This window comes from Microcebus murinus, chromosome 17, assembly GCF_040939455.1.
Source record: "Microcebus murinus isolate Inina chromosome 17, M.murinus_Inina_mat1.0, whole genome shotgun sequence".
Taxonomy (NCBI): domain Eukaryota; kingdom Metazoa; phylum Chordata; class Mammalia; order Primates; family Cheirogaleidae; genus Microcebus; species Microcebus murinus.
In genome coordinates this window covers 60115917-60130613 of record NC_134120.1, presented here as the reverse complement: position 1 = coordinate 60130613, position 14697 = coordinate 60115917, and the positions used below count along the sequence as shown (strand labels likewise).

The window sequence follows — 14697 nt, the reverse complement described above, 5'->3', positions numbered from 1 at the left end:
CAGCTCCTGCCCCGCACCTGGGAGGTGGGGTCCATGGTTACTTCCATTTTACAGATGGGGAAACGGAGGCACAGAGCGCTCGGCCCTCCGCCCAAGGTTCCACGCTGTCCGGGGTTGAGTCGGGTAGGGACTCCGGGCGTCGGCTGCGCCAGGCCCACTTCCAGGCTCCCGCGCCCGACGCCCTCGCGGCACAGGGGCGACCCGCGCCCGGGAGAGCCCCTCGGAGGTTCCCCGCCCAACTCCGGGGCCCCGTCCCCGCCGTTGTCACGACAACCGGGGGCCAATGGGGAGCAGGCAGGCGGAGGAGGGCCTGGCCCCGCCCCGCCCCCTCGCTGGCTCGGGCTAAAACGGCGGGAGCCGGCCGCGGAGCGCACGGCGCAAGGGCTCCCGGGCGTCCCGAGCGCAGGTCCTGGAGCCGCTGAGGGCGCGAGCAGCGGCCACGATGTGCGGTGAGTGCCTCCCCGGGCCGGCGCGGGGACCTGGCGGGGGCAGCGCCCTGGATGGCCAGGCCTGCCTCTGGGGCCTGGCCCCCGCCGGCGTGTCTCGGGGGTGCTGGGGGCGCCCAGCCAGCTCTCCGTCGTGGCGAGGGGCGCCCAGGCCCGGCTCCCCTAGAAAGGGGCAGTCGGTCCGGCCCCTGGCCTGGACCCCCGCAACACAGACGTGTCCCACCCCAAGTGCAGAGTGGGCGCTTTCCTGCGCGTCCCCAGCGCCCACGAAGGCCAGGCACGGAGAGCAGCCCGGTGCGCTGGGCAGGGCCTGCGCGCCCGCCTCGCGACCCCAGACGAACTGCTTGTCCCTAGAAGTGGTGGTTCCCTGTTGCCGCTTCTTTGCTGAGGAAAATTCTCGGGGAGGCGTGGGGAAGAGGCAGTAATCGCGGCGGAGCCTCGGACGAAGCGAGGAGAGGGAGTCCAGGCGGGGAGGGCCAGCCGGCGGCCGCATTCCCGTGGCGAACCCCGCTCTCCCGCGTGGCTGCTGGGCAGCGAGGAGGTGGCCGCGGCCCCAAGCGCACATCTGCAATTCCTTACTCTTCTGGCTGAGCCGCCTCGCTGGCCTCCGCTGGCCTGGAGAGAGCCTGGAACTTCTGCTGGGACAAAAGGTCACTGTGGTTTTTTTTTTTTTTTTTCTTCATTTGAATAGGATTCAGTTTCCCCTTCCAGCCTCCTGTGGCGGAAGGACCTGGGGGAACTTCTGAAGCCATGAAAGGGCCTCTCTGACTTTGCTGAGGGCGGAGGGCTGGGGTGCGCCGCGGTGAGCCCTGGGCCAAGGTCTGTGCAGGCCTTGTTTCAGGGGCCAGCCGACCACGAAGTGAGCAGCTGGCTTTGGGATGCAGCCTGACCAGGCTGAACAGGCATCAGTTTAAATTCCTGAACCCTCAGCAAAAATCGCAGTACTCCTGGGCTTCATTTGCAATGTGTAGGGCTGCCTCTGGGTGCGTCTGGGGACAGAGATGAGCCAAAGGTGGCAGTTTTAGCAGGTCTCAAAGCCCTTCAGATTCCAGACCTCTCAGTGTGGCACTCCAGACCGGTTTGGCCAACTGGTGGCCTTGGACTTGTGCATGAGGACCTTAAACTTGGAGGGTCTGCCCCCAGCACCAGAGCCTCTCCTGCCCTCCCACTTGTCCTACTTGCACCTGGCTTTCTCTGATGTCTTTCTGAGGTTTGGGGGCTCTAACTCCTCCAACTCTCAAAATCACGTTTTGTTCTGCTTTATTAAAGGGCTGAGCATGTACTGTCTGCATAGGAAATGTTGAGCTGTGGGCAGAACACCCTGTATCCTCAGATCTTCTGGTACTGCTTGTGGTTGAGTGTGAGAAGAGGCTTGGGTCACCAAAGCTATAGTGGCCATGGCCCAGAGCCAGAATCAAAGAGTATTTGCAGGACTAAGGATGCCTTTTGGGAATTCATTTCCCTAGGGCTGATCTTTGCTGCTGGCAAGGTGGGTGTAGCCCAGCCTGGAGTTCTATGGAATCCCTGCATGGGAAAGTTACACCAGGAGAAATTCTCAGCTTGGTGCTAATGTGTCCTTAACATCTCTCTGACACTTCCCAGCCTCAGAGCAGGCAACAGCAGCTGGCTAGAATTGAACACATTGGTCTGGTTTTTTGGGGGGGATTATGGTCTGTATGTGTATGGCAAGTGATACTAGCTTTCCTTTTATGGTTGTTTCCTTTTGTAATGAATTCATTTATATTTTTGAAAATTTAGTCAATTTTTACAGAAAATATTAAAGAAATAACTGTGCCATTGGTACAAGGTTACAGCAAAAATTGTGAGGATGCTCCTGGAAAGAACCACATAACCTCTTCACTTTACATTGGCAGAAATCACGGCCTGCAGAGGGCTGTGCACACCTGTGTCTGAGCAGGAGTTGTGCAGGTCTTTTCTCTGGGCCATGCCTGTTGCTGCCACATGGAAGCAGCCTCAGCTTTCGGGTCTCCTGGGCAATTCCTGCAGGGATCAAGACCAAAGGCCCTCCCTCATCCATGTGCTAATGGCCATGCTCAGATCTTGTCTGCTCCCCTTGTCTTTGCTGCTTCTCCCTCCGAAGGCCGAACTGGTAGTAGTCGATCCTCCATAAACTGGGCAGATGACCCTCCACGACTTTCAGTGAGAGCTAAGCTGAAATGGCGCTTAGGTACTCACATGTGGGATTTGGTTGACATTCAAGAGTTGCTGGCATTTTGCTGACTTTCTGCCAATAGAAAAGTTACAATATTTCCTTTTTCCCTCCTTTCCTTCTTTCCTTCTCTCTTCCTCTTCATTCAGCCACTGGGGAATGACTATCATGGAGAGGTCCTCTGTTTCCCAGGCCCTGGGGTTTGAAGATCTCCTGGGTGTGGTCCCCCCACCAGCGAGGGGCAGGTGAGTTGGAAGGCCAGTCCAGAGGCTGCTCACTGACCAGGGCTGACTGACCCAAGAAATCCCGATGCAGAAGGAAGATCTTGTGCACAGGCTGCAGCCGCAGTCCTGAGCCAAACAAGGCACATAGACATCTTTTTGTTTGGCACACAGGATTAAACATTTTTTAAAATTAGTTACCAAATTACAAAATTGGGAGATTTCACATAAGTAGGTGGATTTTGGGCTTCTCTTGAAAAAAAAATCTAAAGATAAGCAACACGGAGTTCATAGTTCCAAATGATGAGTACATGTGTCCCAGTTCTCCCTGCCTCACCTAGCCTGTTGCCCCCAGCAGTCTGAACCTGGGGTCCCAGAACAGAGGGGACAGGGAGCTGACCTTCCTAGGAAGAAAGGGAGGGCAGAAGGGATTTGTACTCCCCATGCATGAATTCTTAAACCTTCCTTGTGCTTCACTTTCTCACTTTGTAATCTATGGGGGGGAAAAAAAGAAAAAAGATTTGGCTGTGGTGTGGAGAATTGGAGAATTCTTAGTTCTTGCTGGAAGGTAAAGCCCTTACCTTGAATTCACCATCTTTTTGTCTTGATTGGTCTATTCGTTTCTTCCGGCTGCTGTAACAAATGACCACAAACTATTGCTCATGTAAAACAGCACAGATTTATTCTCTCACAGTTCTGGAGACCAGAAGTCCAAAATCAGTGTCACTGGGCCAAAAGCAAGGTGTCTTCAGTGTTGTGCTTCCTCTGGAAGTTCAGGGGAGACTCCTTCCCAGCCTCTTCCAGTCTCTGGTGCCTGCTGGCATTCCTTGGCTTGTGGCCACATGGCTCTGATCTCTGTATGGGCTGTGGCCCTCACCCACCTCCTCCTCTTCCTCCCTGTCATTGTGTGCTTCCTCTGTAAGTCAGTCTCAACCATCAGGGGTTTCCCAAGTTCAGAAAAACCTGGACATTTAGTGGTTTAGCATTAGTAAACTATGCTCTTAAATCAAGGGATTACTTTCGTATTTAGCAAAATAAGCTTATAAAGAGAGATTAACTTGAGGTTACAAACAACTTCGAAAGAAAATTCTAAAGATGAATTCTGCACAAAAACAATTAAGCAATTCAATCTGATCATTTTCCTCCTTTTAATTTTCAAGGGAAATATTTCTCACTGAAAACAATTTTGGCATTTATAGCCAAAATTTGACAAATTTTTTCTTAAAAGTTTTTTTCTTTCAGTAATACTTAGAGTATATGTCACTTCCCACTTTGTTCTTGGTAAAATCCTAGAAAGACAAGGACACCAGGAACTTTTCTACTAAAAATAGAAACGCCTCGTCTGGTTTGCTGCAGGAAGCAGAGTCTGTCATCTTCTGGGTCCCAGCCGGGAGGCAGCATTAAGTAAGCCACGGAGCCCCTGGAGGCTCGAGGCGGAGGAGCAGCTGGGTCCACGCAGGGCTCCTGGCCGGGCCTGTGGGCTCCTCTGCCTTTCCTTAAGCAGGGCCGTGACAGGAGCACACGCTTCCTCAGCTTTCCCCTCGTCTCTGTGAGGAGAGGTGGGAGTTGTCATCTCCACGCCATCATGGAGTGGCCTCCCCCAGGCTAGGTGAGCAAGGGCTGGACAGAGGCCACAGCTCCTCAGTGGCCCTTGCCGTGCCCGGAGGCCTCCACACGCCTGCGGGCCTCACCCAGGAGCCTGGACCTGCCCCTGCCCCGACACACTTTATGAGCATTCCTTGAGGCAGAAATCCAGCTTGCCTGTGCTCGTCTATCAGGGCAGGGGGTCTTCTAGTTCAGGGTTTGGGATAGTCTCTAATCTGTATTAGGTCCGTGGACTAAAAAGCGAGCCCCGTCAGTGCTGAGGTGGCGGGAAGCGGGATGTCGGCGTGGACACCTGTCCTACGGGGCGAGCAACCCTAGGAGTGAAGGCTGGTAAATGGCAGTAGATCAAGATAGAAAGTGGCAGAAGTCTTGGAAAAGGGATGGGAAATTGGGAAAAAAAGATTGGAGATAGGAAAGATGGTTTTCATCTGGGGTAGAGGGATTGAGGAGGCATGTGTTGGGAATGGATATGGGGGACCTGGGCGGGGACAGCACCAGGCTGGGGGCCCCTCAGGCATGAGACCTGAGGCCGGCCCCTGCAGGGGCTGTGGGGAGCAGGGGTGGGTGCAGCTGGACTTGAGAGGTTGAGGCAGGGTTGGAGCCTCCCTGGCCATGGTTTCACAGGCCCTGGGGGTGGGGCAGGACTGAAAGAGAAGGGTGGGGTCGCAATTGGGAGTGTCCGGGTGGGGCTGGGCTCTAAGGGCAGCACCTGGCCTGAACTTGACCAGGGGGGTCTCTGAGGCCTGTCCATCTAGTGCCAGGTGGGCATCTCCCCCAAGCCAGGTGTCTGTGAGAGCTGTTCCTCTCCCCTTGGGATAGGATTCTATGCTGACTGGGGGGCAGCAGTGATAAGCCCTGGCTTGCAATCAGGCAGGCTGGGCATTACTCAAGTTTTTGGCCTTGGAGCCCCAGATGCCCTCTCTGCCCATGGGAGCCGCAGTTCCTCTGCTCAGGGTGTTGTGTACATCAGAGGAGACCAGGTTCAGAAAGTGGTGGCACTGGGGAGCCTCTGTAGTGGCTTGCTCTGCAGCTCACCCAGCAGGGTGCTGGGGCTCCCCTGGCTCACTCAGCTAGAAGGCTGTGCTCCTCCATCAGTGCATGGGAGCAGGGAGGTCGTGCTGGGGAGCGTCAGTCTTTGAGTGCTTTGCGGCTCACCCTGAGCTCGAGCAGTGCCATGCTCCCCATGTGATGGGCTGACACCCAGGGATCCCCGGCTCAGCATCCCTCACCTCCTGCTTTTGTGTCCCTCATGCTTTCGGTGTGGGTTCCAGCAAACTGATCTGCATGTTTATGGCTAAGCATGGCTTCTCACGCCCAGCTCAAAAGCCACCTTCTTTGGTGTTCCCCCTCTAGTCATTCATTCTTGCATTCATTCATTCAACAAATATTTATTGAGCACCGAAAATGTGCCAGGTCCTGGGCTAGGTGCTGGGGACACAAAGATGGATAAGATGGATGTGGTCTCCACCCTTATATAGATTATAGTCCCATGGGAGTCAGAAAAAAGAAGAGGAAGCAAGTGCTGCATAGAAAGGAAACAGGGCCACATGGCTTTGGAAAGCGGTGGGGAAAGGCCTGCTTAGATCTCATGGGTAACCTGCGAGGCGAAACTATAGAACGGGTCAAAGCCACTGGCACCTAGAGCCAGCCTCAGCTGTCTATCCCGCCCCCAGCAGGAGGCCCTTTCTCACCTCCCCGGAGGGCTAAGGGTGCTTCCTATTTGGAAAAGTATTATTTTGAAATATGAATGCAGAAAATAAAGCCAAACAAAATCTTCTTGGTTTGTCGGCCTGCCTGAGGGTGAGGATTCTCCGGGGCCCAAGGGAGAATGAGATGGTCTTATTCTTGCTGTTGTCATCGCAGTACTTAGTTGTGGTCCAGCTCCAAGCCACACGTACAGGTGGAAAGTGGAAGCAGAGGCCCAGCACTAGTCCCATCTGCCACCCCACCAGGAGCTGCTTTGGCCTTCTTATGACTCTTCCAAGGCGTGTACTGTACAAACCCAGGGAGGTGGGGACTCCAGGGTCCCAAGGTGGTTGGGCTGTGTTGCTGGCCTTTGCTAAGATGGACATTGCCACAGGAAAGCTGTCTCCAGAAAGTACAGCATAAGTTTCCTGCAGTGGAATTACAAGGCCAAGAGGCATGACACAGGGTGCACAAGTGTCTTTGTCATGGGGGGAGGACGGAAGTGCCACTCTTCTTCTCATCTGGGAAGGCCACACCTCCCTCTGCAAGCAGTCCAAGGCCCCCCCAAGTTGCCACCTTTGCGCCCCTGAAGTGTCTTTTTCTAAACATGAACTGAGTGTTTTATAAATGTGTCACTTTGTTCTCTTGTTCAGGAATCTTCGCCTACATGAACTACAGAGTCCCCCGGACGAGGAAAGAGATCTTTGAGACCCTCATCAAGGGCCTGCAGCGGCTGGAGTACAGAGGCTATGATTCTGCAGGTGAGTCCCACCTGCCTGCCTTGCAGCAGGACTAGGCTCCGCTGCCCATTTCTCCGTTGTGGGCCTTTACAGCTTGGGCACTTCTCTGGTTCTTTTTTTTTTTTTTTTTGAGACAGAGTCTCGCTCTGTTGCCCAGGCTAGAGTAAGTGCTGTGATGAGCCTCACTCACAGCAACCTTAAACTCCTGGGCTCAAGCGATCCTCTTGCCTCAGCCTCCTGAGTAGCTGGGACTACAGGCATGCACCACCATGCTCAGATAATTTTTTCTATATACATTAGTTGGCCAGTTAATTTCTTTCTATTTATAGTAGAGACGGGGTCTTGCTCTTGCTCAGGCTGGTTTTGAACTCCTGACCTCGAGCGATCTGCCCGCCTCGGCCTTCCAGAGTGCTAGGATTACAGGCGTGAGCCACCGCACCCAGCCTCTCTGGTACTTATTAACATTTCTCAATATGAAAATAATGCTTGTCTACTAAAGAAATTTGAAAACTATAGAAAAGCAGAAAGAAGAAACAAGGGTAAAAAAATAAATAAATACAAAAATAAACCTCCATCAAAAGTTTCTCCCATCGGGAAACCAGGAGGCCCCGCACCTTCAGCTGTGGAGCAAGGAGGTGTGCGAGAGGCACCTGCAGCACACCGCATGCAGGTGAGAGTGCTGGGTTATGTACTGAAGGATTTGCTAAAAGGGTCTTGGATTTGCTAAGCAGATCTTGTGTTAAGTGCTCTTATCACACACACAAATTATAAAGAGGACGGGAGGAGACTTTTGGAGGTGATGGATAGGTCTGTGGCATAGATTGGGGTAGATGTTTCATGGGTGCAGACTTGTCTCCAAACCAATCAAGTTGTAGATATTAAATATGCACAGCGTTGTGTATGTTAGCCCTACCTCAGTAATGTGGCTTCAGAAGAACACAAAGACCCTCCATCAATCTTTGATCAATCTCCATGTCCCTCACCCTGTCCTTGTAGTCTGTTGGTATGATATGGGGTGGAGGAGGGGTGGAGGTATTGTACTTGGATATTTTTTGCTTTTACCTAATTGTAATTATGCGATTTTGTAATTTTATGTTCTCTTTGCACTTAGCTTAGCATTTCCATTATCTTAACCTCTTCCAAAATATCTTTCTAAGTGGCTACCTAATCCTCCATTGGCGACCGTCTTGGAGTTTACTCTATCACCAAATAGGTGGATATTTAGCCTGTTTCCCATTTTTAATTAAGCAGCCTGAGGAGAAGTGGGGGACCATATGATTTTATATTCCCATCAAGTTCTTAACAGAAAGCAAATCAGATAAAAGATTGCAGGGACACTAATGCAGTGGAGATACCAGCAAAACTATTATAATGTGAAGAGCACATGGCACACAAGCCCTTCCCTGTGCCCATTGCCATTAGTGGAGGGCCGGGTAGCGGCCCCCCCAACCCCCACCTGTGCTGCTCACCCTGGTTAGCAGCCCTGGGCAGAAGCGGCAGAGGCAGCTACAGCAGGGGAGGAGGCAGGGAGTTCCCCCCACTTGCAGGTGACACTGCCGGAGCCTCACATCTTGCATCCAAGCACATTTCATGCAGACTGCACAGCTGTCCTCCGGTCAGCAAGCCTGGGGTACAGACCTGTAGTAACCAGCGGCCCTGAGCATGCAGCCCTGCCCTGCATAGCACCTTGTGACCAAGTGTGGGAGACAAAACTTAAATTCCAACAGAAAAAAATAATGTTTAAACCACAGGTGTGGCGATTGATGGAAATAATCATGAAGCCAAAGAAAGACAAATCCAGCTTGTCAAGAAAAGGGGAAAAGTCAAGGCTCTGGATGAAGAACTTTACAGTAAGTGGAAAACACTCTGAGTTCAAGTAATAAATAATACAGCATGGGCCACTTTAAAAGAAAGACTTTGTTCCAACTAAAAATATTGACGTATCCAAGCTTGGATAAATAGGAGGAGGGTTAAGCTCATGTTGTAAAACTGCGTTTCACAGAGTGTAGGATGGTTTATTTTAGGCAGTGGCACATGGAGAAGTTTAAAAAACTTTAATAGTTATGTACAGTATTCATTTTAATTATTCTGGCAAATTGATTTTAATTATTTAGATACTGTTTTTCTATTTTAGTATAACTCTCTTTTTAAAGTAAGTTTATTTCAGTGAAGAAGTGAGCTGCATTACTGGAAAGTCCTAAGAGCCTCAGCACGCGGCGCTGGCCCGGCCGGCTGTGTTGGCATGGCGTGGCGTGGCATTAGATGCCACCTTCCATTCACAGCCCTGTATCTTGTTTTCGAAGTGTGGCGAACTGATTTTTCTTTCACCTAGAACAAGACAGCATGGACTTAAAGGTGGAGTTTGAGACGCACTTTGGCATCGCCCACACCCGCTGGGCCACCCATGGGATCCCCAACGCTGTCAACAGCCACCCCCAGCGCTCGGACAAAGGCAACGGTGCGTGGTATGGCCCCGCTACTCTGTCCCCGAAGGTTCTGGCCCGCCCTGACCATGGTGCAGGGCCAGTCCCCGCCAGAGCAGGTGCCATGCCCATGTCCAGCTGACTTCTCACACAGATGACCTTGCCCCAAAGCCCCGCTGTCGGCCCTAGGCCTCTGTGAAGAGGCAAACTCAGCCTGACCCCTGGGCAGCGCTGACCTGCTGGGCACCCATAGAAACATGACGGCACTTACCGGGAGCGCTGCTGGCTCCTGCATCCCAGCCCGTGGGTGGGCTGTGGCGGCATGAGGGGCGAGGGGCGGACACTGTTGCTCCCTGAGAGACTGAGGTGTCCCAGAAGGCTGCGCCCTTAAGGGGAAGGCGGGTCCATCCTCACCCAGCCACACCTGCTGTCCTGCAGTGGTCCAGAGTGAGGCAGGGGTCATGTGATCTTGGCTGGTGTTGGAGGCACCTGCTTCACCCTCTGGGCCCCTGCAGAAGACCTCAGCAGCCAAGAACTTAGGGTTGGGAGAAGCAAGAGCCACAGCCAATGCCCAAGGCATCACTTTGTGTTTTTCGAAATCAAAATTATTGTGCATAAAAGTCCGGACTATCTGGCATCCCCTGAAAAGCTGGGAGATCGGAAAACACTGAGCTTAATGGGCCTCAGAGCGCCACTGATGGGCAGAGGGCCAAGGTCACTGTGGCTGTTCACAGCCATCTTTGGTGGGTTCTCCCAGCCACCCCCAAGGCCAGTCCCAGCTCATGGGTCCACATCACTTAGCTGGGCCACCAGGACAGTTCTCCATATCATGGTTCTCTTAAATAGTACCCCTTCCCACTCCCGTGGCAGAAAGACTGGTAGGCTGGAGCTCTCAGGGGCTTGTTGGTCCGCCCCCAGGGTGTCAGGGCCTCCTGCATTAGGACATGGTGGGCGTGGAGATGGGGAGAGGACTGAATCTCTCACTCCTCCCAGGCCTCCAAGGGCATGCCAGAGTCTAAGATATGATCTGGGCCTTCCAGTAGGTCCCCGCTCTGTGTGAGGCCTGGTCAGGGCAGAAGCCCCTGATGATTTGCACCTGGGCATGGCAGGGTGGGCATCCAGCAAAGAGAATGGCTTCTGGAGTCAGCCAGACCCCGACCCCAGACGTCCCCTGTATTATAGTAAGGATCAAATACAGCAGAGCAGTTGTTGGGGCCTGTTAGCAGCCACTTAGCCACACACATGACAAGGCTCATTGCAGTGCATTCTCGTGGAAGTTGGGCCAAGGAGAGAGCATCACCTCCCTGGGGGCCTTTACCCACTGTGGATCCGTGGTGCCCCCAGGTAGTGCCAGGCTGGAAGGACAAGCACCCTCACCCCTAACAGAAAATACAGCTTCTCTCCAAAGCACTCTGCAGGGTTTCACCAGCTCACCCCGCCCAAGTTGGAAGGGCAGGGATCGTCCAGAGATGGGAAGGAGAGCCCCATCTATCCCACTCAGAAGAGCAGCTGGAGGTAGCACAGAGTCCAGGGCTACTCATGTGTCCATGTGGTCAGAGTCTTTGGGCAGTGAGGCTTCAGTTGGTGACTGTTCCTTGGGTCTGGTCCATGCCCTGAACCATAGGGCATGCCACAACTGGGACAAGCACTCTACATCCTGGAGGAGGACAGCAGACTCCACAGTGCTAAGGACCTGGAATGTACATCTGGCCAAACCCCAAGGCAGATACAAAAGCTGTTCCCCAGAGCAACAGTGCAGCTGAGAAAACACTGCCCCAAGACTGTGTGCCCTGAGATGTTGCCACTTAGGCCACAGCCTCCCAGCTGCCCAAGCGATAAGGTGCACTTCACTAGGAAATGCCACGCTCCAAGGCAGCAATGATTCTGTGTTCCCAAAGCAGGGAGGCTCCAAGGAAACCCACCCAAGCCCAAACTTGGACACTTCTGCCCTGACTCAGGATGAGTAATTGAAAAGAAAATAACACGGGCAATAAGCAAAGATTCATGAACTTTCTTAACAACTAGCAGTGTTAGCTGAAGAGCACACTTTTAAGGAAGTCTCACTTCAGTAGCCACAGCGCACAAGAAAATTACACAGAGAAGCTCTTGCACAGAAAACATGGATTCTAGGAAATAAATTAATGCCAACTTAAAATAGTAGACTAAGATGAAAGAAAATGTAAGAGTTAAGAAAATAATGTAAAGAAATGATGTCACAATAGTTATGAAAATATTGGCAGGGAGGATGCCGTGGAGCCCGGCAGGAGACAGCCAGCACGTGCCACAGTCTCCCCAGTGGCATTGGGACTGGACCTGACAGGCCAGCGCCGAGCTCCGCTGTGGCCAATGCACCTGCTGGAACTGGGCTTTTCTTATTCAAGCCCTCCCATTTTTGTGTGACGTTACACAATTAAACAGTAGGTTTTTTTAAGGTAGAGAGGAACTTATGGTGGAAATAAAGAAAAAGGTTTTATTTTTATTTTATTTTATTTATTTATTTATTTATTTATTTTGAGACAGAGTCTCACTTTGTTGCCCAGGCTAGAGTGAGTGCCGTGGCGTCAGTCTAGCTCACAGCAACCTCAAACTCCTGGGCTTAAGCAATCCTCCTGCCTCAGCCTCCTGAGTAGCTGGGACTACAGGCATGCGCCACCATGCCCGGCTAATTTTTTCTATATATATTAGTTGGCCAGCTAATTTCTTTCTATTTATAGTAGAGACGGGGTCTGGCTCTTGCTCAGGCTGGTTTTGAACTCCTGACCTTGAGCAATCCGCCCGCCGCGGCCTCCCAGAGTGCTAGGGTTACAGGTGTGAGCCACCACGCCCGGCCAAGAAAAAGGTTTTAAAAGATGTAGTGGGAGAAATCTTCCCTGAACTGAAGAAAAATGTGAATTGGAGATCCAAAGGATCACTCCAAAAGAGTCAGTATTTGTGAAGAGCATCCAACATGCAGGCCCATCTTGGTGGAATTGCTGATGGTTAAGGGCAGTAAGGAGTCTTTCCTTTATCTAGGATGAGTGGGAAAGGGGGCTTTTGCCCAGAAAACCTTTCCCTTAGACCCTTCCCTCAGGGTGCTCACTCATCTGCGATTTAGTGAGAAAATGCAGCAGCACTGAGGCAGACGCAGCCCTCGCCCCCCAGGATCTGCAGGGATCCCCCATGCAGGGCGTGGGACAGTGCGAGGAGGCGGACCCCAACACACAGAAGTGCGGCGGAGCCTGGGGATGCCAGAATGCTGGAGACTTTCCTCAAACATGCAAAGTGTAGATCAAAGGAAGCACTTCAGCAGACTGTTAGCTTGTGAGCTCTCTGAGCCTGAAGTCTGTTGGGAGTGCCTGGGTTAATGCTGCTTAATACAGAGTTAATTGTCTGTGGTGCGATGTGAATGCCAAAGCCTATTGGATAGCGTTGCGGCCCCAAGCTCGGAGCTCTCTCGACATGGGCAGGTTGATGACTGCCTGTCACTGAGAGAGAAATCTGTATTCCTTGGGTTTAAATCGCAGTTATCCTCGACATCAGTGCTAGTCACTGTGAACAAAATCTGCGGCAGGTCTTTGTCGGAGTGGAGGCTACAGAGTCTGCAAGCCACCGCGCCATTTTCCTTCTCTGCCTTGCACTTGCCCTCACAGTGCTTCTCTCTTGACTTTTCTTTCAGAATTTGTTGTCATCCATAATGGGATCATCACAAATTACAAAGATCTGAGGAAGTTTCTGGTAAGATACTTTCCCAGATGACATCTGGGCTGAGTGGCATTGGTCTCCTTGGAAACCTTCCAGCCAGCTCGTTTCCCTCCAGAAGCAAACACAAGAACTGTGCGAGACCCGTCTTGGCCGCCATGTGTTGAACGTGACCTTGGCCCCAGCCTTCCGGTCTTGTCTGAGGAGATCCCAGGGCATTAGCATTTACCTCAAGGCCACTGCCGGTTCTCAGAATCAAAATAACGCACACACACACTTGGTTTATTAAAGCATCTGCACTATAGAGCACATCGACTCACGCAACCAGTGGGCAAGGGTGGGAGTCAGGTTGGTGAGTATCTCAACTTTGGAAAGCTCGTGTGGTGTTGGTCAGGATGTGGGTAGATTTGACTCACATGTTTTATCATTTTTGACTGCTGTTGTTTTGCAATGTCCGGATTAATGACAAGGACAAGCTTCTGAGGAGGGATGATCTCAGGGAATCCAGGAGTGAGTCAGAGATGTTTGTCTGTGTGATGCTGGCAAATGTTCTCTATCCCTTCCCAGTTTTCCTTGTTCTTGGCTCAAGTTGCTCCAAGGGCAGGTCATGGGGAGGAGAGGGAGCTGGCTGGGCAGGCATTGCACAACGACCACTATCTGACACTCTGTGTTCAACCTCACATTCCAGGAAAGCAAAGGCTATGAGTTTGAGTCAGAAACAGATACAGAGACCATCGCCAAGCTGATTAAATACGTGTTCGACAATAGAGAAACTGAGGACATTACATTTTCAACACTGGTCGAGAGGGTCATTCAACAGTTGGTAAGTTATGAATCCCATCTGTCTAAATCATTCCTTCATTTTTTATAAGCACTTATTAGGCAAATTTGCACAAAGTCCTGAGGATAAAAGATGGTTCATCCACATCATCTGGCCTAAAGATGTTATGTCTTTGTAGAATTGGGAGATGTTCTGTGATTTGGGTAGTAAACATCAAATAGAAAGTGCCTTGCTTTGTTTTAACGCCCTGATATTGTGACTGGCCTTATGGTCTATAACTTCTCACGATGCACATGTGAGCTTGGTGAGGGCGTGCAGGAGAGGGTTGTGGTTCTGAGGGAGGATTGTGTTGCGGAAGGGAATGACCCAGGAGAGAGAGAGATTCGTGACATCCCAGAGGGCAGGGCCCAAGGAGCCAAGGGGACGAGAAGGGGAGCTCACCCTGGGGGGATTGTCCCAGGGAACCCCCATCCTTGGCGGAGGAGATGGAGCCCACACAGGTCCACGTGGGATGGGGCAGGAGGAGGAACGGGCCCCAGACCTCTTGGTGCTGACCAACAGCTCCTCCATGGCCGTGGCAGCATGGAGATAGTGTTAGGGCTGAGAATTGGGACATTTTGGGTCACCGGCTGCTGCAGGCACCGTGCCGTAGTTTACGATGTATCATCCTTGGGCAAGTGTTTTCAGAGTCTTATTTAAAAAGTAAGTCTACTGTCAAAACACTTTGCTTTGTGACTCACATTTTTGGAAGTCCATAATTTAGAGGACATGTGTATAAAGAGCAGTAAGATCCTGTCCCCTGCTTAATATGCTGGTGCAGGGAGCAATGCACAGGAAGCCCATTTGCTATTGCAGTGCAGTATTTCCTGCGTTTCCATTTTTATTTTGAAACTTTAGAAATACCTCTCCCCCATAATGGCACTTTTAAACTTAGGACTTTTCCTAAA

At 51.8% G+C, this 14697-nt stretch overlaps 1 protein-coding gene across 5 annotated transcripts in view; it reads left to right on the top strand.

The window, feature by feature from the left end:
- Positions 1-318: 318 nt before the first annotated feature.
- Positions 319-14697, top strand: part of GFPT2 (glutamine--fructose-6-phosphate transaminase 2) — a 37501-nt gene continuing 23122 nt past the window's right edge. For 3 of the 5 annotated variants that reach the window (XR_001151587.2, XM_075993734.1, XM_012754597.2), the window contains exons 1-6: positions 319-449; positions 6782-6889; positions 8620-8718; positions 9201-9326; positions 12947-13005; positions 13658-13792. Coding sequence is in view for 4 of the 5 variants with exons in the window: in XM_075993734.1 (XP_075849849.1) it covers positions 443-449; positions 6782-6889; positions 8620-8718; positions 9201-9326; positions 12947-13005; positions 13658-13792 (534 nt within the window). In the remaining variant the exon portion in view is untranslated. Of the gene's footprint in view, positions 450-888; positions 1097-2765; positions 2862-6781; positions 6890-8619; positions 8719-9200; positions 9327-12946; positions 13006-13657; positions 13793-14697 lie in introns of those variants that run through there. The other 2 variants (XM_012754599.3, XM_075993735.1) reach the window with 2 other exon arrangements.